This window comes from Drosophila subpulchrella, unplaced genomic scaffold, assembly GCF_014743375.2.
Source record: "Drosophila subpulchrella strain 33 F10 #4 breed RU33 unplaced genomic scaffold, RU_Dsub_v1.1 Primary Assembly Seq425, whole genome shotgun sequence".
Lineage (NCBI taxonomy): Eukaryota > Metazoa > Arthropoda > Insecta > Diptera > Drosophilidae > Drosophila > Drosophila subpulchrella.
The window spans coordinates 972,413-998,467 of NW_023665641.1; the positions used below are offsets into that span (position 1 = coordinate 972,413).

The following is a 26,055-nucleotide window of genomic DNA, read 5'->3' on the forward strand; positions in this document are numbered from 1 at the left end:
AGACACAAAAGTAGACGTTGCTTTTGAAGGCACAAAGCACATCGAAGCATCATTTTCTTCACAGTTTGGATAGGAATGTCCAAGTTAAGAGCCGAAGATCTAACTCACAAGCTTAACACCAAGAACACTACAAAAACAAATAAATTTGAAACACACAAAATAATAAAATATGTTTAAACTTTAAAACAAACAAGACCAAAAGAAATCAACTTAAAGGAAACCCAAAGAAGGAAGGAAGGGCTGATGGGCATTTCCTCGCCAACAGCACTGGGCAAAATTTTTCGCAACAAAAGTAATGAGGAACATCCTACAACCGGAAGAAAGACCCCATCAGAATAGTATCGCGGGGATATATATAAAATTGAATTTAAAATAAAATTAAGTATTATCACATAAAAAAATAATATAAATCAAAATCAGTAAGACATTTTGACAATTGAATTACAGAAAGCAGTCCGGGATCTGAAGAAATAATTTTTGTGAACTAAGTTTAACAATGGCAACCGGAGGTTCAGCTCATTTTTGTGCAGGTGGCTTGGCCAGAGCCAGCAACTTAAGGGTTTAATTAATTAATAGATTAATTAATGTTTAATTGAGCGAAGTGAGCAAGAAATAGATGCATTAAAAGAATAGTTAGCTACAGATGCAAAAGCAGTGAAGGACTATTAAATATAAAACAAGGCAGAACGCTATAGTCGAGTACCTCGACTATCAGATACCCGTTACTCAGCTAAAGGGACCAAAGGGAAATGGAGATATGCAAGCAGCAAATCGAGATTGAAATGCGCCACCTACCGGCGGTAGACAGATTTAAGCGTTATGGGCGTTAGAGTGGGCGTGGCAAATTCGCGTAACCAACTTGCGCTGCGTACAAGGCTACGGAATCTAAATCTGAGATCCCAATCCTCTATCTTTGATAGTTTCCGAGATATCCACGTTCCCACGGGTTGTGGGCGTTAAAGTGGGCGTGGCAAACTTTTTTTTGAAGCAATCGATAGGTATTGATGAGAACAATACATTTCAGTTAAAATTTTTTTTATTCTAGCATCAAAACTGTAGGAGCCACAGGCTTGGCGGTTTGTGGGCGTTAGAGCGGGCGTGGCACTCTGCTGAAACAAACTTGCGCTGCGCAGGAATCTCAGGAATCTGCATGCCTAATCCCAGTATTGTGGCTTTTATAGTTTCCGAGATCTCAGCGTTCATACGGACAGACGGACATGGCTAGATCGACTAGGCTAGTGATCCTGATCAAAAATATATACATTTACATGAGTCGTTCTTCGCCCGAATAAAAAATCAGGCGATTTTTATATTTGTTGGTTATTCTTTATTAGAACGTTGGAAAAAGACTAACTGTATGTTACATAATTGGTTAGCATGAAACCTCGGTTTGCGTCTTAGAATTTACTGTTAGTGCATTAGGTGACGGAATCGCATGTCTATGATATGATCGCCACTTCTTTGTTTATGTTTACATAATTCGATCATATTAGATTATTCGATCTTATTGGATTTTCACGTTTATGGAATTACGTCATTGTTGACGTTCGGACTTAATCAATTTTCTTTGTTTGTTTGCATTGCGGGATCTTAAGCTTCTGTATAGTTTTTAATCAAAGCCGAAATTGGCGATTCTGTTTATTTGTGAACGGTTTCGTTCTTTGAACTGGTGGCCGTTGAGAAATCGCAGTGCAGATACGTCACTCCCCCATCACTTAGACAAAATCATATGGTTATATATGTGATTTTGGGGTATAGTTTTGGTATTTCTTGTAAGTCTTGTGTTTCTATTGTTGGGTCGTCACCTTTTGTGTTATTGTATTTAATAAGTATTCTTTTAGGAATTTCTTTAAATTTATAAAGTAGGTACAGTGATATACTTAATATTAAGAGACCCAGTGTAACAATTACAATTATTTTGTAGATCTGGTTTTCTTTATTTTGTATATAACTATGATATCGGGTTCGACATAATTAATTTGGGTAATTAAGAGCGTTTTTGTGTACCTGCAACTAGTATTTGTTTGATTAACAAGACCTAAAATACATGTGTTGATAACAGGTTTTTTTTGTTTCTTTGTTATACAAGCTGTTTCTGTATACTTAATATTTGTTTTGGGTGTTATCTTGTAATATTTTATTATTTTTTTTCTGGATAAGGTTATATTTCGTATACGGGAAGTTTCTATATTTCTCTGGGTATGTGGGGTATAATTAAAATTTCGTTTGAATCTGACCTAAGCCAAGTTGAGGTTTTTATGTTCAGAAGTACCTCAAAATTAATGTTTGTCAAGTAGTCGTGTTTTAATAACTTTGGATTGAATATTCCTAATCTTGCTAACTGCATTCCCATTTCCAGGTCTTCAATGTATTCTGCGAAATGTTCTAAATTAAAAACCAATAATTCAAGAATTTTTTCGTTTTCGTTGTATACGAGATGCTTGTTTATTATATCGATGCCTTTGTTAACTGTATCGATTATATTACTTAGTTCATTTACCTGTACACTGTTTTGAGCTATTACATTGATTTTTTCTTCTAATTCTTCTTTTTCATTATTATCTAATGTTCCAAAAAGATATTTGTAAGCTGTTCCTACAAAATAAGCTAATTCTCTTTTGTTTCTCCTAACAATTTGTAACCCATTCATTTCTCCTTGTAGTTTTTCCGTTAAATATTTAATCTGTATTATTTCCTTAAAGCCAAACACTTGTGATAGCAAATTTTTGTAAGTTTCTTTCGTTTTTGTAATATTAATTGTGAGGCAATGGTATTCAAAACTATCTGGGATGTTGATTGTGTCGGTCATAAATAACAAATAGCCATTGTATATTTTTATAGGGTTAATTTCTATAAATTGGTTGTTACCCAAAGCGCTGGGTCTTGATCTGGGTCCTCCTGCAAATATTTACTTTTATTAACTTTCTTTTGTCTCTGGAAGTTTGTTTTGTAATGTCTTATTTTTCGACCTCTGTTAGATTCCTCAAAGTGATCATTATCTATTTGTTCTATATTTCCTGTTTTTTATAAGGATTGTGTAATTTCCCGTGAATTATGGGAGCCTTTCTAAATTTGGTATTTACCTCAAAATGTTGTCGTTATACCCGTTACTCGTAGAGTAAAAGGGTATACTAGATTCGTCGGAAAGTATGTAACAGGCAGAAGGAAGCGTTTCCGACCCTATAAAGTATATATATTCTTGATCAGGATCTCTAGCCGAGTCGATCTAGCTATGTCCGTCTGTCCGTCTGACCGTCTGTCCGTCTGTCTGTCCGTCCGGATGAACGCTGAGATCTCGGAAACTATAAGAGCTAGGCTACTTACGCAGCGCAAGTTTGTTTCAGCAGAGTGCCACGCCCACTCTAACGCCCACAAACCGCCCAAAACTGTGGCTTCAACAGTTTTGATGCTAGAGTAAAAATTTTAACTGAAAGGAATTGTTCCCATCAATACCCATCGATAGACCCAAACAAAGTTTGCCACGCCCACTTTAACGCCCACAAACGTATGAACGTGAATATCTCGGAAACTATCATAGATAGAGAATTGGGATCTCAGATTTAGATTCCGTAGCCTTGAACGCAGCGCAAGTTTGTTACGCAAATATGCCACGCCCACTCTAACGCCCACAAACCGCCCAAGCCTGTGGCGCCCACAATTTTCATGCTAGATAAAAAATTTTTACTGAAATGTATTGATCTCGTCAATACGTATCGATTGATCCAAAAAAAATTTTGCCACGCCCACTCTAAAGCCCACAACGCTTAAATCTGTCTACCGCCGGTAGGTGGCGCATTTCAATCTCGCTATGCTGCTTCCATATCTCCATTTTCCTTTAGTCCCTTTAGCGGAGTAACGGGTATCTGATAGTCGAGGTACTCGACTATAGCCTTCTTCCTTGTTATACCCGTTACTCGTAGAGTAAAAGGGTATACTAGATTCGTCGGAAAGTATGTAACAGGCAGAAGGAAGCGTTTCCGACCCCATAAAGTATATATAAGTTAACACGGTCGCCCAGCAACAAGAAAGTTCCCAGGCTAATTCCGCATAACCAGACGGGAATAATGCAAGGCCAGCGTCACCTGCGGACATTGCACAACGACGGTGCTACGGTCAGCACAATCAGCGGGCAATGCACTGCGACGGAAGCAGCGGTTGCCCAACCCAATGCACGAGTCGCCGGGTCAGCAGTTTCAGAGCATAGGGCTAGCTTACATTTTAAGAATTTGTGTACTTATGAGTTAGTTGAATTTTGGAAATAAATCGTGACGGTCATCGCCGCGCGAAACCAAACTCGTCTCAAATAATTAATTGGCACCCAACGCGTTCGTAAGACCCTCGATCCGTCGTTTAGCTAAAAAATTTAAAACGCGTTCGTAAGACCCTCGAACAGTTATAAAATAAAATTTGTTATAAATAAATAAAAACAGTACCAACAAACCCTGAACCAGCAGCAGCGGCAGCATTATTAGCATAACATAATTAAATACGCCAGGAAGAAGGAAGAAGGAAGCTACAATAAGAAGCACAAACAGCGGCAACAACATTTTAATTTAAAAAAAAATTTTTTTAAATCATGTAAGTAGAATGTTCATTGATATTTTTTCCCTTATCTGGCCCAAATAAAAGTGATTCAAAGATTTAAAAATAAATCAAACATTTTCATAACTTATTCCAAGAGTCTCTAACAAAAAAAAAAAAAAGTCGCAAGTTCAGACAAAATTTTGAAAAATTTTCGAGAAAAAATTAAATACAAAACGAACAATAAGTCTTTGTTCTTTGTGTTAAAACATATGAGTGATAGTGAAATAGAAGATTTGTTAAACGAATTCCGAAAACTCAGAAGCGCGGAAGGTTTTCTGGAAAAACTAAAAAATTCAAATATGGCAATGACTAACGAGCAGCTAAAAGCCATTGTAGAAGGCGCAGTTGCAAGTGCCCTCGCCTTGCAGGAAAGAAGTTTTGAACAAAAGTTACTAGACGTTCAGAAGCGCTTAGGTGGTGTAAATATCAGCACACCAGAAGTAGAAACATATAGGGATGCTGAAATCAGAATAAGTGTTTCGTGTAGTGAGACCTTAGTTATTATGAAGTCCTTGCCGGACTTTGAGGGAAAAAATGAAACGTACGTCTCATGGAGAAAAGCGGAGCACACAGCATATAAAGTGTACGAAAAATACGACGGTAGTTCCAAACACTACCAGGCATTAGGGATATTAAGAAATAAAATAAAAGGTTCAGCCGATATGGTTCTTTCGTCTTTCGACACACCTCTTAACTTTAAAGCCATAATAAACCGACTAGATTTTACATACGCTGACAAACGACCGGTATACTTAGTAGAACAGGAGATGTCAACGCTTCGTCAAGGAAACATGACTCTCTTGCAATACTACGACGAAGTGGAGAAAAAGCTGACTCTGTTAATAAACAAGACAATTATGACCTACGACAATACCGTAGCAGCGTCAATGAACGAAAAATATAGAGCAGATGCGCTTCGCGTATTTATTTCGGGAACAAAAAAATCCCTAAGCGATGTTCTTTTTTCGGCTAGACCATCCGATCTTCCTTCCGCTCTAGCCTTAGCACAAGAAGTAGAGGCTAATCACGAGCGATATATGTTCGCAAGTAGTTTTGCCCGTAGCACGGAGGAAAAACTCCAAAGGTCCGAAAAGAGACAACAGGACAGAGAAAGAAATACAATAACAGACTCTAGACCTAACCTGGAGGGTAAAAATCCCCATTTTAATAAAAAACCAAGACAGCCACTCAGACGGGATCCAGTCCAGCCAATGGACGTCGATAGTTCATCTCGTTTTAGACAACCAACTCAAAATCAACAAAGGAATCCGTTTCATAGACAAACCCAAAACAATCAGTGGCAGACCAATCAACAAAATAATCAACCCAACGCTTACAGTAACCATGGACTGGCGCATAAAAGACCCAATAATAGTAGCGCGAGGTACACGGGACCGAAACATCAAAGAATAAACCATTTGGCGTAAAACAATGACCAACCTATCGAAAGCAACGACGAATACCCTACAGTAGCCGAAGAGGAAGTAGAAGACATAGATGATGACCTCGTAGATTATGACGAAATTAAGTTTTTAGGCATGAGTCCCTGCTCCAGTTCATAGAAAGGGATATCGCAGGGAGAAAAATCAAACTTTTGATAGACACGGGGGCTTCCAAAAATTATATTAAACCTATGAAAGAATTAAAAAACGTCATTTTCGTAAATAAGCCATTTTCTGTAAAATCAATCCATGGGTACAACACTGTAAACAAAAAATGCATCTTAAACCTATTTAACACAACTACAACATTCTTCTTATTACCGAACTTAACAACGTTTGACGGAATAATTGGACTGGACTTGTTAAAAAAAATCGACGTCGTACTTGACCTAAAATACAGAAAGTTAATAACTAACAGCAACTCGGAAGAAATTAAGTTTTTGAAATGTGAAAACGTTAATTTTACAAAAGTTAATGACATCGAGGTACCCCACGAAATTATGGAAAAATTCCAGTCAATGTTAGAAAACCGCACGGGTGTATTTGCAGAGCCGAATGAGGCGCTGCCTTACAACACTAATATAATCGGTACTATCCGGACGGAGAATGAAGACCCAATATATTCAAAATTGTACCCATACCCGATGGGTGTGTCCGACTTTGTAAATACAGAAACACAGGCTATGTTACGGGACGGCATAATTCGACCATCTCGGTCTCCATATAACAACCCGGCTTGGGTTGTAGATAAGAAAGGGACTGATGAACAGGGAAACACAAAAAAACGCCTTGTAATAGACTTTAGAAAACTTAATTTAAAGACAGTAGACGACAAATATCCTATTCCGAATGTAGTTTTCATCTTGGCCAATTTGGGCAAGGCAAAGTACTTTACCACTTTGGATTTGAAGTCTGGCTTTCACCAGATATTACTCGCCGAAAGTGACAGGGAGAAAACGGCCTTCTCAGTAGGAAATGCGAAATACGAGTTCTGTAGACTTCCCTTTGGATTGAAGAATGCACCCAGCATTTTTCAGAGGGCCATCGACGATGTGCTCAGAGAACAAATAGGGAAATCATGCTATGTCTACGTCGATGACGTTATTATTTTTTCAGAAAATATGCATGAATATGTGAAACACATAGCATGTGTCTTGGACAAGCTATATGAAGCCAATATGAGGGTTGCGCGTGAGAAATCAAATTTTTTTAAAGAAAGCGTAGAGTATTTAGGTTTCGTAGTTTCACGAGGAGGTATAAGAACATGCCCAAACAAAGTAGATGCAATTCGTAACTACGAGCAACCACACTATTCAATGTCAGATCATGAAACATGACTCTCTAGCAATACTACGACGAAGTGGAGAAAAAGCTGACTCTGTTAATAAACAAGACAATTATGACCTACGACAATACCGTAGCAGCGTCAATGAACGAAAAATATAGAGCAGATGCGCTTCGCGTATTTATTTCGGGAATAAAAAAATCCCTAAGCGATGTTCTTTTTTCGGCTAGACCATCCGATCTTCCTTCCGCTCTAGCCTTAGCACAAGAAGTAGAGGCTAATCACGAGCGATATATGTTCGCAAGTAGTTTTGCCCGTAGCACGGAGGAAAAACTCCAAAGGTCCGAAAAGAGACAACAGGACAGAAAGAAATACAATAACAGACTCTAGACCTAACCTGGAGGGTAAAAATCCCCATTTTAATAAAAAACCAAGACAGCCACTCAGACGGGATCCAGTCCAGCCAATGGACGTCGATAGTTCATCTCGTTTTAGACAACCAACTCAAAATCAACAAAGTAATCCGTTTCATAGACAAACCCAAAACAATCAGTGGCAGACCAATCAACAAAACAATCAACCCAACGCTTACAGTAACCATGGACTGGCGCATAAAAGACCCAATAATAGTAGCGCGAGGTACACGGGACCGAAACATCAAAGAATAAACCATTTGGCGTAAAACAATGACCAACCTATCGAAAACAATGACGAATACCCTACAGTAGCCGAAGAGGAAGTAGAAGACATAGATGATGACCTCGTAGATTATGACGAAATTAAGTTTTTAGGCATGAGTCCCTGCTCCCGTTCATAGAAAGGGATATCGTAGGGAGAAAAATCAAACTTTTGATAGACACGGGGGCTTCCAAAAATTATATTAAACCTATGAAAGAATTAAAAAACGTCATTTTCGTAAATAAGCCATTTTCTGTAAAATCAATCCATGGGTACAACACTGTAAACAAAAAATGCATCTTAAACCTATTTAACACAACTACAACATTCTTCTTATTAGCGAACTTAACAACGTTTGACGGAATAATTGGACTGGACTTGTTAAAAAAAATCGACGTCGTACTTGACCTAAAATACAGAAAGTTAATAACTAACAGCAATTCGGAAGAAATTAAGTTTTTGAAATGTGGAAACGTTAATTTTACAAAAGTTAATGACATCGAGGTACCCCACGAAATTATGGAAAAATTCCAGTCAATGTTAGAAAACCGCACGGGTGTATTTGCAGAGCCGAATGAGGCGCTGCCTTACAACACTAATATAATCGGTACTATCCGGACGGAGAATGAAGACCCAATATATTCAAAATTGTACCCATACCCGATGGGTGTGTCCGACTTTGTAAATACAGAAACACAGGCTATGTTACGGGACGGCATAATTCGACCATCTCGGTCTCCATATAACAACCCGGTTTGGGTTGTAGATAAGAAAGGGACTGATGAACAGGGAAACACAAAAAAACGCCTTTTAATAGACTTTAGAAAACTTAATTTAAAGACAGTAGACGACAAATATCCTATTCTGAATGTAGTTTTCATCTTGGCCAATTTGGGCAAGGCAAAGTACTTTACCACTTTGGATTTGAAGTCTGGCTTTCACCAGATATTACTCGCCGAAAGTGACAGGGAGAAAACGGCCTTCTCAGTAGGAAATGCGAAATACGAATTCTGTATACTTCCCTTTGGATTGAAGAATGCACCCTGCATTTTTCAGAGAGCCATCGACGATGTGCTCAGAGAACAAATAGGGAAATCTTGCTATGTCTACGTCGATGACGTAATTATTTTTTCAGAAAATATGCATGAACATGTGAAACACATAGCATGGGTCTTGGACAAGCTATATGAAGCCAATATGAGGGTTGCGCGTGAGAGTATTTAGGTTTCGTAGTTTCACGAGGAGGTATAAGAACATGCCCAAACAAAGTAGATGCAATTCGTAACTACGAGCAACCACACTATTCAATGTCAGATCATTCCTTGGACTAGAAAGTTACTATAGGTGTTTTATTTAAGACTTCGCGTCTATTGCAAAACCTATAAGTGACATCCTAAAAGGTGATAACGGCAAAGTGGGTGCTGGACAATCAAAGAAAATACCAATTAACTTTGATGAGAATCAGCGCCAGGCTTCGAGAAGCTTAAGAATGTTCTCGCATCTGAAAATGTAATGTTATTATACCCAAATTACAAAAGAGGGTTTGACTTAACGACAGATGCTTGGTCTTTCGGTTTGGGAGCAGTCCTATCACAGGACGGAAAACCCATAACCATGATATCACGAACTTTAAAAGACAGGGAACTAAACTATGCAACGAATGAAAGGGAGTTACTAGCAATTGTATGGGCCCTAATAAGCCTCAGGAACTACCTATATGGCGTGAAAAATTTGAACATTTTTACTGACCATCAACCACTCACTTTTGCCGTCTCGGATCGCAGTCCAAACGCCAAAATTAAGCGGTGGAAAGCTTTTATTGACGAGCATAACGCCCAAATTTTTTACAAGCCAGGAAAAGAGAATTACGTCGCTGACGCGCTGTCCTGACAGCACATCCACTCACTGGAAGAGGATGCGCAGTCAGATATTGCCACAATACATAGCGAGTTATCACTCACCTACACTATCGAAAAAACAGACAAGCCGGTCAACTGTTTTCGGAACCAAATAATAATAGAGGAAAGCGGAACTGCTTCAGTTAGAACGGTCATTATGTTCGGTGAAAAGACTCGACATCTCTTGTATTTCTCGGATAGAGAAACACTTATACAGAGAGTATGCGATGTGGTCAAGACAGACGTAGTCAATGCAATTTTATGCGAACTTCCAGTACTGGCATTTATTCAGCATAAATTAGTAGAAACATTCCCGACAACCATATTCCGTTACACGAACCGCATGGTGACTGACATCTTAGACAAAAATGAACAAAAAGAAATTACGGTGTCAGAACATAACAGGGCTCATAGAGCCGCTCAGGAAAACGTGAAGCAGATTATGCAAGACTATTTTTTCCCCAAAATGACTCATATGGCAAATGAGGTCGTCGTTAATTGTAAAACCTGCCAAAAGGCAAAATATGATCGACACCCTCAGAAACAGATTCTCGGAGAAACACCGATCCCCTCATATACTGGCGAATTATTACATATTGACATATTTTCTACAGATAAAAAATACTTTCTTACTTGTGTAGACAACTTATAAAAATTTTCAATTCTCCAACCAATCGCTTCCAGAACCATTGCAGACGTACAAACCGCGATTTTACAGCTTATTAATTTCTATTGACGAACAAAAACAATATATTGCGACAATGAGCCTTCTATTAAATCCGAAACAATTAAGACCCTTCTTAGTAACCAGTTTACCATACAAATTGTTAATGCTCCGCCACATCATAGTACGTCAAACGGACAAGTGGAAAGATTTCACAGTACACTGGCAGAAATTGCACGGTGCTTAAAAATCGAAAGAGGAATTAAAGACACGGTTGAACTAATACTTCTCGCGACTATAGAATTTAATAAAACCATTCACTCAGTAACAAATAAACGACCCATCGACGTAATACACTCGTCGACCATAGAGCTTAACACAGAAATCAGGGATAAAGTTTTAAATGCACAAAATATTCAATTAGAAAGATTAAATAAAACAAGACAAGACAGACATTTTCAGGTAGGAGACAGGGTCCTTGTAAAATCAAACAAGAGATTGGGGAACAAACTCTCAAATTTGTATTCTGAAGAAATTATAGAAGCAGACTTGGGGACCACAGTCTTAATAAAAGGGAGGGTGGTCCATAAGGATAACTTGAGGTAAATTAAATAAATCTTATTTTCCTTTTTTTCTCCAACACACTAGGTTTTGGACAATAGTACTTCTCGCCGTATCCATAACAGCAAAAATGACCGACTACACGACTTCAAATTACATACCAATCATGGACGGGGATGTAACTATTTGGAAAGACTTCCAATACCTTAAGCACTCAAGTAACCTAACCCTGTTCTCGGAATTAGTAAAGGAAACAGAAGAAATGAGAAACCATTTCCCTCAGTCACATATGAGACAAATATTAGATTCAGATTTACGACACATTAGGACTCTCATAGGTACAGTAAATATTCATCATAGACACGCAAGAAGCATTAATTTATTAGGTACTGCATTAAAAATTGTAGCCGGTACTCCAGATTTCGATGACTTCGAGAACATAAAATTTACACAGAAGGAACTCATAGAATCAGAAAACAGGCAAATAAATATTAACACAAAGACCGAAGAACAAATAAACAGCATAACAAACGCAGTAAACATTTTGGTAAAAAATGCAAAAACAAAACAGATAAATACAGAAAATTTATATGAAAATTTGCTATCAAGAAATAGAATAATTATTTCCGAACTCGAAGCCTTGATGCTGTCAGTTACACTTGCGTAAATTGGAATAATTAACCCCGCAATTTTAGACTCAAACGATTTACAAAATTTAATCAATGAACATTCTACAAATATTACTATTACTGACCTAATGGAAGTCGCTCAAATAAAAGTTCTACTAGATAATAATTTTTTACACTTTATATTAAAATACCCCAAACCATACATAGCATGTAAAAAAATAATCTTGCACCCCGTTGAGCACAACGGCACTATTCTTAATTTTGCTGAAGGCGATACTATAGCTGACTGCGGTAACAAAATTATGCCGATTGGAAACTGCACCGCTGCCCTTACAACAACATTCTGCAGAGAAATGCCCTACACAACATGCGCACAACAACTCCACTCAGGGGGCAACGCACACTGTTCGACTCGCACGAGCCACCTCGAGCCGCTAACAATCATCGATGACGGCGTTATTATTCTCAACGACGGAACAGCTACGATCAACGGACAACTGGTAACTGAAACATTTCTCGTTACATTCGACGAAGAAGCAAAAGTAAACAACACCATATACCGCAACCTAAAGAGCTACGTAAAGAAATACCCAGCCCCAGCCGCATCAACGGTCATTAACATTACGGGTCACCAAGAATTATTGAGCTTACCATACTTGCAAAAATTAAATATGGAAAACGATACATTGGTGAAATGGAAAAGGGACTGGTAAAAAAGCCGATAGTATCTGGATTGGCCGCGATCGCCTTTTTGGCCATATGCTTTACTATTTCCAAGCTCTATCAGAGACGCCAGCGGGTCCGTCGCCAGCATGACCTTCAAGTTATTATTGACGGTTTCAAAAAGTCCGAGGACGTCCTTCATCTAAGTGAGGGAGGAGTTAACACGGTCGCCCAGCAACAAGAAAGTTCCCAGGCTAATTCCGCATAACCAGACGGGAATAATGCAAGGCCAGCGTCACCTGCGGACATTGCACAACGACGGTGCTACGGTCAGCACAATCAGCGGGCAATGCACTGCGACGGAAGCAGCGGTTGCCCAACCCAATGCACGAGTCGCCGGGTCAGCAGTTTCAGAGCATAGGGCTAGCTTACATTTTAAGAATTTGTGTACTTATGAGTTAGTTGAATTTTGGAAATAAATCGTGACGGTCATCGCCGCGCGAAACCAAACTCGTTTCAAATAATTAATTTATATTCTTAATCAGGATCACTAGCCGAGTCGATCTAGCCATGTCCGTCTGTCCGTCTGTCTGTCCGTCCGGATGAACGCTGAGATCTCGGAAACTATAAAAGCTAGGCTATTGAGATTTGGCGTGCAGATTCCTGAGCTTCTTACGCAGCGCAAGTTTGTTTCAGTAGAGTGCCACGCCCACTCTTACGCCCACAAACCGCCCAAAACTGTGGCTCCTACAGTTTTGATGGTAGAATAAAAATTTTAACTGAAATGTATTGTTCTCATCAATACCTATCGATTGAACCAAAAAAAGTTTGCCACGCCCACTTAAATGCCCACTAACCGCCCACATACTTCTAAAAATCGTAAATATGAACGCGGATATCTTGGAAACTATCAAAGATAAAGAATTGGGATCACAGATTTAGATTCCGTAGCCTTGTACGCAGCGCAAGTTTGTTACGAAAATATGCAACGCCCATTCTAACGCCCACAAACCGCCCAAGCCTGTGGCGCCCAAAATTTTCATGCTAGATATAAAAAATTTTAACTGAAATGTATTGGTCTCGTCAATACCTATCAATTGATTCAAAAAAAAATTTGCCACACCCACTCTAACGCCCATAACGCTTAAATCTGTCTACCGCCGGTAGGTGGCGCATTTCAATCTCGCTTTGCTGCTTGCATATCTCCATTTCCCTTCGGTCCCTTTAGCTGAAGGCGTGGGAAAGATTTGTGTCTGAGGTGTTAAATGTTTATGTCGGATTGATTTGAATAACTGCGATAGTAGGCTCTGGACTTATGTTATTGACAATTGGAATAATGGGTATCTCGGGATATACAGGTTGTATGTTGGGTTTGGTATCCAGGGTATTTGCGTATACGTCACTTATACGCGTTCTTCCTTCTTCGAGTACCTCGACTATCATATACCCGTTACTCAGCTAAAGGGACCAAAGGGAAATGGAGATATGCAAGCAGCAAAGCGAGATTAAAATGCGCCACCTACCGGCGGTAGACAGACTTAAACGTTATGGGCGTTAGAGTGGGCGTGGCAACATTTTTTTTGGATCAATCGATAGGTATTGACGAGACCAATACATTTCAGTTAAAATTTTTAATCTAGCATATAAATTGTGGGCGCCACAGGCTTGGGCGTTAGAGTGGGCGTGGCATATTCGCGTTACAAACTTGCGCTGCGTACAAGGCTACGGAATCTAAATCTGAGATCCCAATTCTTTATCTTTGATAGTTTCCGAGATATTCACGTTCATACGTTTGTGGGCGTTAAAGTGGGCGTGGCAAACTTTTTTTGGGTCAATCGATGGGTATTGATGGGAACAATTCCTTTCAGTTAAGCCACAGTCTTGGGCGGTTTGTGGGCGTAAAAGTGGGCGTGGCACGCTGTTGAAATAAACTTGCGCTGCGTAAGAAGCTTAGGAATCTAAATGCCAAATCTCAATAGCCTAGCTCTTATAGTTTCAGAGATCTCAGCGTTCATCCGGACAGACAGACAGACACACAGACGGACATGGCTAGATCGACTCGGCTAGTGATCCTTATCAAGAATATATATACTTATGGGGTAGGAAACGCTTCCTTCTGCCTGTTACAAACTTTCCGACGAATCTAGTATACCCTTTTACTCTACGAGTAACGGGTATAAAAATATCATCTGGTGCTCTACCTGTTGCATTGTGTTTTATTTTATGATTGTACGTTTACAGTATTACTTCCATTTTCATAAGTTTATTTTCCGTATTGTCGCTGGTCTCGGTCACACGTATTTTTTCGTTAATTGTTGTGTGTAATCTTTCTACATCTGATACTCCATTTTTACTTGTTGTTATCTGAATATTTACGTTTTCTGTGTCCAGCCAATTTTCAAGCGCTATACTCATGAAAGCACTATCCCTATCTATTTTCAAGGTTCTGGGTTTTCCAATTGAATTAAATATTCGAAAAAGTCCTCTTTTAACTTCCATCCAGTCCTTTACGCTTAATTCAATCGCGGTTCCAAATTTTGAGTATAAATCAATACAAGTTAGGTAATTTTGATATTTGATCCCTACAATTCCCTACAAAATTCTGTTTTTGGAGTTCTTTTTAATAAAAGCTATGTTTTTCTATGTTGGGTTTTTGCTTGGTTACAAACATTACACTCATTAATTAAATTCTGAATTAAATTCTGGTAGTTGGGATAATAATAGGTTTCTTTGAAGAGCCTTACCATTTTTTCAATTCCTGGGTGCAATAGTTTTTCGTGTTTGCTAACAATAATTTCTTTAAGTTCAGCGTAAGTTTTTGTCCTGTAATTTAATTAGTGCTCTTACAATTTTTGTAGTAGAGTTCATGACCTGTTTAAAAGCTTGTTGAATGATTTCAAAATCAGAATCGTGTTCGATGTAAAGTGCACTTGACTTGGTACAAAAGTGTTTTTTTAATATTTGCTTAGCTTTTTCGATGTTTAATTCATGACTTTCTTAAAATAATTTTCACTTTCTTCTCCTTCTGTATTGCTTCGAATCATTTCTACCTGTCTTGCAAAATGATTGATTGGTTTTTCAGTAATTGTTATTAAATTTCCATTATCTTTTTCAGCGCTATGAGCTGTTGCTTTGTTACTGCCATAGTATACTTCGTTAATTTTGATTCTTGACAATGCATCGGCTACGTGATTTTGCCTTCCTTGTAAATATTTTATTTCGCCTAACCTTTTCTTCCATCTTTGCAGTTTCAAATTAGGTTCTTTGATATTGTTTAGCCAGACTGACGGCTTATGGTCACTAAATATCTCAAATCTTCTTCCGAATAAATAGGGTCTTAAGGTTTTTGTTGCCCATACTATAGCTAATAATTCTTTTTCAATTGTACTATAGTTTTCTTCATGTGCATTTAGAGTCCTACTAATGTAACTGATTGGTTTGTTATCCTGAGAAAGAACTCCTCCTAATGCAAAATTGCTAGCATCAGTAGTTAATTGAAACCTTTTTTCAAAATCTGGACAAATCAGTATGGGATCGTTTATGGTAAGTTGTTTTAATTTATTGAATGCTGCAATAAATGTATCATCTTTGAATGTCACTTTAGAACCAGCTATTAAGCATTTAGTTAAAGGTTTTGAAATGTATGCGAAGTTTGTTATGAATTTTCTGTAATAACCGCAAAGACCAAGAAACGATTTTATTTCTTTTTGAGTTTTGAGAATTGGAAATTTATTGATTGCCTTAACATTTTCTGGATTTTCTGTTTTTCTGTTTCTTTTTTCAAAAATTCACATTTGTCTAGTTGTAATTTTAGATTAGCGTTTTTAAGTTTTTCAAAAACAATTTTTAATGAAGTAAGGTGTTCATCAAGACACGTAGAGAAAACAATTATATCGTCCAAGTATACAAGGAAATGCTTGTTTACTATTTCACGAAGGACATTGTTCATACATCGCTGAAAAGTTGCAGGTGCTTTTTTTAATCCAAATAGCATTCGTGTGTACTCGTAGTGTCCGTACTTTGTGGAAAACGCTGTTTTGTTTATGGAATTTCGGTCTATTTCGATCTGGTGGAAACCTTTAGCCAAATCAATGATGGTAAAATATTGACACCGTCCTAGTTTTCTTAGTATTTCGTCAATATTGGTAATGGCAAATTAATCACTAATAGTGATCTCATTTAAACCCCTATAGTCTACTACAAGACTAAATTTTTGTTTACCTGAAGCATCTTTCTTTTTTGGTACTATCCACAATGGACTGCAATAAGGCTGTAGGCTGTGCCTAATAATTCCTTGCTTTAACATATCCTGTATTTGAGACTCAACTTCTTTTTCAAATGAAAAAGGATACCCATACGGTTTTTTATAAATTGGATTTTCATGATGAGTTTTTATTTCATGCATAACAACATTCGTAAAGGTCAAATTTTCACCATCGCGATAATGAATACATTCATATTGGTTAATTAAGTTTAATAAACACTTAAAGTGTTCTAAACGATAATTTTTTCCTTCTGCTAATTCATTTTGAACAGCATAATTTATTTCATCAGTATAATTTTTAGATTTTAGCAATGCCTCAAAATCATATATTTGTGTTGGATTTTTCAAACTAATGTTTTTGTGTAAAAAAATGCGCCCACTAGTGCGATTATTTAAATAATCAATATTTGCCTGGTTTGCCTCTAGTAATATGTCATAATTGGAAGAAAAGTCGTGAATATAAAATATTTGTTTTTGAGTAAATAAACTATTACGCGCAACTTTTACAAATTCATTTAGTTCATAATAACCTGTCATAGTGCGTATAATTGTCGGATCTTTATGTATGCTCCCGTTAAGAAAATTCTTTTTCATTAAGTTAATTGTTGAGCCGGTATCGACGAGGCAACGATAATTTGGATTATTTATAGTTATTTCTATGTATGTAATTGGTCCGAGGCTTGCATTGGAAAATTTTCTTTTTTATCATAAACATCTTCTTTGTAAACTTTATTTTGTTGATAATTTTCGTCTACTTGCGTTCTTGATTGTCCACTATTACTTTATCTGACTCTCTTTTGTGATTGGTTGGGTTCTGAGCGCGATCGTCCACTTGACTGTTGGCTTTGATTCATTGTATTATTTTGCTGTCCCTGAATTAAATTTTTTCGAAACTCTTGGTAACTTTTCCTATTTTGGTCAAAAGTATTATTTCTGTTATTCGATTGGAACTTATGATTTTGTGGAACCATTCTTTGGGTTTGATTGGGGTGTGGTTGAATTGAAAGAGCTGGGCCATGATTAAATTGTTGGGTGTTGTACAAATTAGTGTAAGGGTAGGGGTTGTGTGTATAATTTGTTTGTTGTTGTTTTTGAATTTTATTAACATTGATGTTATAATGTTTTAAATTTTCATTTTCTTCGTATAGCCCTTCTTGCTGAGCCGCTTGTTTCAGTTTAAGTACTGTTGAAATATCGCTTCTTGCTAATTTAAATTCCACTGAACTTTATTACTGACCGAATTGGATTTATCGTCGATTGAAATTTAATTTATTATTATTTTTTCAGTGCCTTTAATTTGCACTTAGGTTCTTTTGAGGATCTCTTAGTTGCACTTCCGAGCTAGTAGAATCTGGATATCCTGTAGTTTAAAAATATCCTTTTAATTGATCAGTAAGCTCACGACTTTGTTTTTTCGCAAGGATATTTTATAAAGAGATCCTGCCGACGACTGCGCCATTTACATGACTCGTTCTTCCCCCGAATAAAAAATCAGGCGATTTTTTATATTTGTTGCTTATTCTTTATTAGAACGTTAGAAAAAGACTAACTGTATGTTACAGAATTGGTTAGCATGAAACCTCGGTTTGCGTCTTAGAATTTACTGTTAGTGCATTAGGTGACGGAATCGCATGTGAATGATGTGATCGCCACTTCTTTGTTTATGTTTACATAATTCGGTCTTATTAGATTTTGCAATCTTATTGGATTTTCACGTTTATGGAATTACACTGGTCGGCATATGTATTTTGACAAAATAAAAGTTAAGTATACTCATAACTTGAATTTACTTCTTGTAAACTATAGGCATCAATGGAAAGGTAATTTCAATGCCGTTTGAATGATACAATACATTTCTTTACCCATTCAGTACTTATTGAAAAGGACGAATTTGTGTAAATCAACTTTGAAATTTTTAAAAAAAACTTTTTTCCTCGTCTTGAAAACTTAAACTTTTTGATGCAAAAAGTTTCTTCAAACAAAAACAATAGTAACTGCAAAAAGAATTTTTCAAAAATCATTTTTCTTATATTTTTTATGAATTTTTGAAAATGCTTAAAAACAGGCATTTGAGCCATATTTTTGTCTTTTTCATACAAATTTTTTCCGACATTGTCACCTTCAAAAAATCATAAAAAATATAAGCAAAATGATATTTGAAAAATTCTTTTTGCAGTTACTATTATTTTTGTTTGAAGAAACTTTTTGCATCAAAAAGTTTAAGTTTTCAAGACGAGGAAAAAAGTTTTTTTTAAAAATTTCAAAGTTGATTTACACAAATTCGTCCTTTTCAATAAGTACTGAATGGGTAAAGAAATGTATTGTATCATTCAAACGGCATTGAAATTACCTTTCCATTGATGCCTATAGTTTACAAGAAGTAAATTCAAGTTATGAGTATACTTAACTTTTATTTTGTCAAAATACATATGCCGACCACTGTACGTCATTGTTGACGTTCGGACTTAATCAATTTTCTTTGTTTGTTTGCATTGCGGGACCTCAAGCTTCTGTATCGTTTTTAATCAAAGCCGAAATTGGCGATTCTGTTTATTTGTGAACGGTTTCGTTCTTTGAACTGGTGGCCGTTGAGAAATCGCAGTGCAGATACGTCACTATATACTTTATGGGGTCGGAAACGCTTCCATCTGCCTGATACATACTTTCCGATGAATCTAGTATACCCTTTTACTCTACGAGTAACGGGTATGGTTAGGTTAGGTTAGGTAGGAGTGGTTGGAGATTAGATACTAATCCCCTCACCTAGGCCACATTGGGCCCCTTGTGATACCACATGATCTCTGATCAGATCCTTTTCCCTAGCTCATGGGTTATCTGCTTTCGCGAAGTATTCTGTTCTTCTCAAGAAACATAAGAGTTTTTGGATGCTTACGCCCTGAATGGCCGCCAGGTTCGGAAGTGTGTAGCAACCTAGTGTTTGAAAGCGGTTTAGGTTATGCGCTGGGCAGACGCATAGGAGGTGTTCGATGCTCTCCTCTTCGTCTATCTGTTTGCAGCTGCGGCAGAAGTCGTGGTTACTGATTCCCAGCCTGTCCGCGTGAGTCCCTATTAGACAGTGGCCCGTGAGGGCATTTAGAACAGTGGAGATGTCTTCCCTACTACATTGTAGGAGAGTTTTTGTTCTTTTCGAGTTATAATTTGGCCATGTGAGTCTAAAATTGTGGCATGTTGAGATTGAGTTCCAACGGTTACTGGAAAGTGTGAACAGTCTCTGCCTGAGATGGAGCTTGCAGGTAGCCATGGGCATACCCACCGTGACCTTATCACGAAGGATGTCGGCGGTTGTCCCCTGTCTTGCTAGCTCGTCTGCTATGCAGTTGCCCTCAATATTACGGTGTCCAGGCACCCAGATGAGGTTGATTCTCAGATGAGTGGCCATCTCGTTAAGAGATTTGCGGCATTCAGAGATTCTTTTTGAGTTCGTTGTGTAGGAGTCGAGGGCCCTGAGGGCTGCTTGACTATCCGAGAAGATGAAGATATCTGTCATGATGTACTGACGTGTCCAGGTGGGTCACGGCTCCCTGAATTGCCATGACTTCCGCTTGGAAATCACTACAGTGGTCTGGTAGGCGGAATGAGACTTTTATGTCTAGTTCGGGGGAAAAGACTCCCCCACCTGTTTGGGAGTTAAGCTTGGAGCCGTCTGTGCATATGTTGACGGCGTTTTCGAATTGGTGTGGGAGGTTGTCCCAGTCTGTACGGGTGGGTATGAAGATCATGTATCTTCTTTCGAAGTTGACTATGGGTTGAACGTAGTCCGTACTACGTGGTAAGGATGTATGTTTTAATAGGCTATTGGAGTGACCCGTAGAGTCTGTTGTCCATGCCGTTGCTTCGCGGAGCCTCAGCGCTGTTGCAGATGCCCAGCTTTTGGCAAGTAGGTCCAGGGGTTGGAGGTCGAGAATTGTGTTTAGTGCTTCAGTAGCGGTGGTGCGTAGCGCCCTACTGATGCAGAGCTCTGCGCTTCCTTGGATCTTGTGAAGGATCCGGAGGCTGCAGTTCTTTTCTAGGGAAGGCCACCAAACGATGTTTCCGTAGAGGAGAATGGGCCTGACTATTGCAGTGCATAGCCAGTGAACTATCATGGGGGAGAAACCCCACTTCCTCCCTATGGCTTTTTTACAAGCGAAGAGGGCTATGGCCGCTTTGCGTGTGCGATCTAGGATGTTATCTGTTTAGGGGAGCTTTTTGTCAAGGATGACACCTAGGTACTTTGCTTGGTTGCTAAAGGTTAGGCGCGTTTGGTGTAGTTTAGGGAGAATTAGATTTGGTACCTTATACTTCCTTGTTAAAAAACTAGTTCGGTCTTTTCTGGGTTAACTCCCAGTCCATAGACAGCCGTCCATCTAGAGATGATGGATAGGGCGGTCGCTATTAGATTGCAAAGAGTTTGCGGGAATTTACTCTGCACTAGGATAACCACGTCATCCGCGTAGGCTACCACCTTAGTGCCCGCCTCTTCTAAAAGTGATAGTAGTTTGTTGACCACTAAAACCCATAGAAGAGGTAAAAGTACGCCCCCTTATGGGGTTCCTCTGCTGACATTCGGGGTGACGTTGTTAAAGGCGCCTTCTATGTCTAGAAACGCTGTCAGAGAGTATTCCTCATTGCGGAAACGTCTCTCTATGCTGCACACTAGAGAGTGGAGGGCGGTATCTGTTGATCTACCCTTACGATACGCATGCTGTGCGTCAGAGAGTAGGCTTTGGTTGATGGTTAGCCTGATATGGGTGTCAATTAGCCTTCCCAGGGTTTTCAACAAGAAGGAAGAGAGACTAATCGGGCGGAAGTCCTATGGGTTGGCTGGCTTGCGGGTTTCGGTATAAAAATAACCTTAACGTCCAGCCACCTTGTTGGAATATGGTTTAGAGCAAGGCAGCCGTGGAAGATGGCTGTCAGCCAGGGTAGGGAAATATCTAGGGTTCGTTGTAGCTGGGCCGGGAAGAACCCATCTGGGTTGGGGGACTTGAAGGGCTTAAAAGAGTTGACAGCCCACTGAATGCGGCCAGGGTTCGATATGTTGTCTATCCTCTGGTCGTCTAAGTTCTCCTCTATATAGAGGTCCTCCATTACATGGGTGTTTTTAGGAAAGTGGGTGTCTAACAGTAGTTCAAGGGTTTCCTGACTGTTTTCCGTCCAGCTGTCAGCATTGAATTTTGGATATCCAATGGTTGCTAGAGATTTTGCTAAAATTCTTCTGAGTCTGGATGCTTCCGCAGTAGATTCTATGCTACTGCAGAAATTAGCCCAAGCTCTTCGTTTTGATATTCTAATTTCCTTTTTGTATAGGCTTAGTGTTGTATGGTATAAATTCCAGGAAGATTCGCCATTGTTATATTTAGCTATATTAAAGTAAGTTCTACACTCTCTTTTAAGGTTCGCCAGGGTTGCGTTCCACCTTGGGGGTTTGTGCTTTGCTTTGACTGTTCTGCTTGGGCAAGCCCTTTTTAAGGCCTCACCGCAGATATCAGTAAAAGTGTTAACTAGGTTATCTAAGGATCCTGTTGAGGAGATTTTTGTAATATCCCCAGTTGAATAATCTTAGATTAGTAATGTTGTCGACGGGAGGACAGTCTAGAGTTATTGTAAATTCTATGTATCGGTGGTCTGAGAATGAGTGATCGATCCCCACCTTCCACGCTTCTAGCTGGTTAAGTAGGGGATCAGATATTAGTGAAATGTCTAGGACTTCCCTCCTATTTCTAGTGATGAAAGTTGGGTCATTACCTTTGTTGCAGATGAATAGATTTGATTGGAGGAGATAGTCGTTGAGTAACTCACCCCTTTCGTTTGTGTTTGTACTTCCCCATTGTCTTTAGTGTGAGTTAGCGTCCCCACCCAGGATGAGTTCCTTAGATGCGTGTGTATGTATGAGTTGTTGTGTAGTGGTGTTTGGTAGTGGCCCTTCGTAGTCGTGAGCCAGATAGAATGATGCTATGGTGTGATGAGTGTGTTCGTTTAGCTCCAGTCTGACCGTGGTGAGGTCGCCTTCGTTAAACTGTGGAATAGGAAATGTGTTAAAGTATGTCTTTGTAAGAATGCAGGTTCTGGTTTTACCCTTATCCTTGGTGTAAAATAGCTTGTATAGGGGGGTTGATAAGCCACAGATGTTGTTACCAACAATCCATGGCTCTTGAATGAGGACTACGTCTATGTTGCCTGTTGCCAGGCAGGTGAGGATGCTGCCTTGCTGTGGTGCAGGTTAATCTGCAGGAACTGCACCATCTTTAGGACCGTGGTTGGGCTGGGTACCCTCCGCTTCCTCCGCTATGTCCTGGAGAACAGTGCGCCCTGGTCGGGTTATGTCCTAGGTGCACAGCTGCTTCTGGCTCTCTGTCAGCTCCGAGTCGGTTGACACGTAGTCTGTAAGGGTGGCCTCCTCGTGCTCCATTTCGTCGTCGCTCGGGGGCTCGTACGACGCACAGGCAGCCAGGTTGTCTGTCGCTAGCTTATCTGTGTCGTAGATGCGCAGTTGCACCTTATCGAACCCGTAGTTCACCCCGTTTTGTTGGGCTGCGAGGGGTTCCAAGCAGGCCTGGTTCAGTTGGTTTTCGTCCAGCACTTTCAAGGCCACTGACGCAAGGGCCCGTCTAACCAGACTCCATGGGTTCCTTGGGATCCTACCGCCTTCATCGCTCTGGTCGATGACTCCACTGATCCTTCGATCCTTTACTACCTCAGCAATGGATTTCGACCATGTTCCGCGGTTGGTTTCTCTGGCCTTCTTGCTCGCTGGTTGAGCTGTCTCCATCGACCTCTCTCGCTTGTTGCTGTTGCTGGTAGTCATAGCGATGTCGAAGTCTGGGATTACCGCCTTTGCCTAGGCTATGTCCTCTTGGATTTTTAGGTAATCCAGTCTTGAAGTCTGATCCTCACGTATCGGGTTGGTGGTCAGCCGTTTGAGGATCCGGAAAGCTTTCTTACGTTCAAGAGGTCCTGCCTGGTTAGGTGGTATCCTCTTGAACTCCTTTGCCCTGGTACTGACCACGAGACCGGCTTTGGCGATCCCCTCAGGTTGGAGTAGCTGGTTAGCCACACCTACGCTGGTGGGAGGCTTGGGCTTGTCCTTGTGGTGGGTTGGGCTTAGCCGGCTGCATTGTTCGCTGGCCTTGGCAGGGGTGGACGTCACAGGGACTAGGGTAATCGGAGCCGTGATCTGGCTCTTCTTGTCGTCTTTTGTTACGACTTCCAAGACTTCCGACTTTTTGAGAGTGTCGGGCTCTTTTTTGGTGTTGTTTTTACTTATTGACTTTTTCATGTTAATTCCCACGAGCTGCGGAGAAGGGACAGGTCCACCCGGGCTAAGATCCGCTGTACCCGGGTAATGCTGACTTAGAACAGGCGGTTGCCACTTGCCTGAGCTTACCGTTTGTGACTGGGCTTTTTGATAACTCGGGCTCCCAGCCATATTGACTCTCGGCACGGTACGAGTGACACCTTAGTCCAGCCCGGAGTGAGATAAGTTGTGTGGGTAGGAAGGAGGTAGGTTCAAAGAGTGTGGGATGGGGGTAAGTGTGAGCTATTTGTCGGAGGCGGCAGCACAAGCGCGACGTCGGTACTGCTATGGCGCAGATACCCGCTGACTGTCCGGGGCTAGTTATTTACGCTTCGCGTTGGGGGCTTGGCGGTAGCCGGGCCGTGTCCAACTTCCACTCTTATTCGTAGCTACCCTGGAGAACTAGGGCGTTGGATAAGTCCTTGATGCGCCACGTTAGCTCGCCACGGAAAATCACCCTCCCGAAATGCGGACAGCGATCAGTCTCCTGCTCAGACCCAAAGGCAATCCCTGGAACAGACCATGCGTGACAGTTTCGTAGATTAGGGCTTCGAGTCGTGCTCTAATGATCCCATGGACATAAGTCCGATGCGCCAATCGTCGGTAGGCATTTCAGACTCAAAGCCCTCCTGTTTTTCTACACCCGTAAAAGGTCGTCTTGCTTACAGTTCAGCGCAACAGCAACTGTTTAGCCCCATACTCTCCCAAGAGCGTCCTCGACGTAGTTCTCTGGCCATGCAGGTGATTCGCGAAGGTCACCCCTTGGACCTTCATGCCACCTGCAGCTCGCCATCCTTAACTGAAAGTGACCGCGATTTCCTTGCCAATGCCCAGGCAGTCGAGGATAACAGCACACATGATGAGATTCCAGGCAGCCATCCTCAGTCATTGTTCTGGGTCACATCAGGGGACTTTACCGTCTCTTTGGAAATCTTCCAGCCCAGAGCGCCTTCAACTGTTTTACGAGAGATTCACCCAAAAAAGTTGGGAGACTCGGGATCTGGCTTTTGGAATCGACGGTCACCAGTTCACCCGCGGAGGTGCAAGCTCGGAGAGGACAGGCCGACAGTCGCTGCCCGAGCGCCCACTCAGTGTAAAGGACTGCTCCCACTACTGGTTTGCCAGCAGAGACCTTGCTGTGCCCTTCAGCGGAAAACTAATGTCTGGCGAGAAGAATGAACGGTTTTTCGCATTCCTCAGCGGAGAGCAATCTGAGTTACGTTTCGGCGTGGACCACATTGAGTTTAGTAGCGGGCCAGAGTTCTGGCCCACCGCTCAGAAGTATTCCATTGAAAGTAGCTACAGCATGCTGGTGGGACTGCAGACGGGCGCCAGCAATGGCCTGGAAGGGCGCAGCAAGTACTCCTGGCCCAACAAAAGCATCCACGTCAACAAGGCGATCAAGACTAGTGACTTGGATCGGACAGAATTCGAGACCGACAGTTGCGGCAACAATATCGAAAGGATGTCCTTTTCTCCAGACATTTTTTCCCTCGACTACGACACAGTTCCACTTGCAGATACCGCACCACCCGTGATGTCCATGCCGCAGATGGTGTAGACCCTGAAACAGCAGCAAGGCAAACTGTGCAGCTTGGAGCGGCGCATCCGCTCCTACTCGAAGCCCTCTAATCTGGCGAATACTACTTTGGAGCACTGCCGCAATACGCTACAGTACGTTCACAAGCTACACTCTATTATCTGGGCCATAGATAACATTGGCCGAGATTATGGTTTCCGCTGCTCGATGGAGCAGCTCGAGAGTTTCATGTATTTTCTCTGCGAGTATACGAATGTATGCCTAGCCAAATGCAGCGAGCATATGGACAAGATAATCCTGCTAGGCCAAAGGGCCGTGGAGGTCTAGGCAATGCTGCTTTCACATCATATTTTCAATTAGTTTATACAAATCAACATTTAATGTTACCACTATTATGAAAAATAAAAATTATACAAGGATTTAAAATTTCATTTTTATTTATCGGGTTGGTGGTCAGCCGTTTGAGAATCCGGAAAGCTTTCTTACGTTCAAGAGGTCCTGCCTGGTTAGGTGGTATCCTCTTGAACTCCTTTGCCCTGGTACTGACCAC

The 26,055-nt window shown here is 40.4% G+C and overlaps 1 protein-coding gene across 1 annotated transcript in view; it reads left to right on the forward strand.

Moving 5' to 3' along the window:
• LOC119562349 overlaps positions 1-25,832 on the forward strand; it is a 165,726-nt gene extending 139,894 nt beyond the window's left edge. Inside the window, 3 exon segments of the mRNA XM_037875512.1 lie at positions 24,355-24,416; positions 24,418-24,900; positions 24,902-25,832. Of these exon segments, the coding sequence (XP_037731440.1) occupies positions 24,355-24,416; positions 24,418-24,900; positions 24,902-25,832 (1,476 nt within the window).
• The last annotated feature ends 223 nt before the right edge of the window (positions 25,833-26,055 follow it).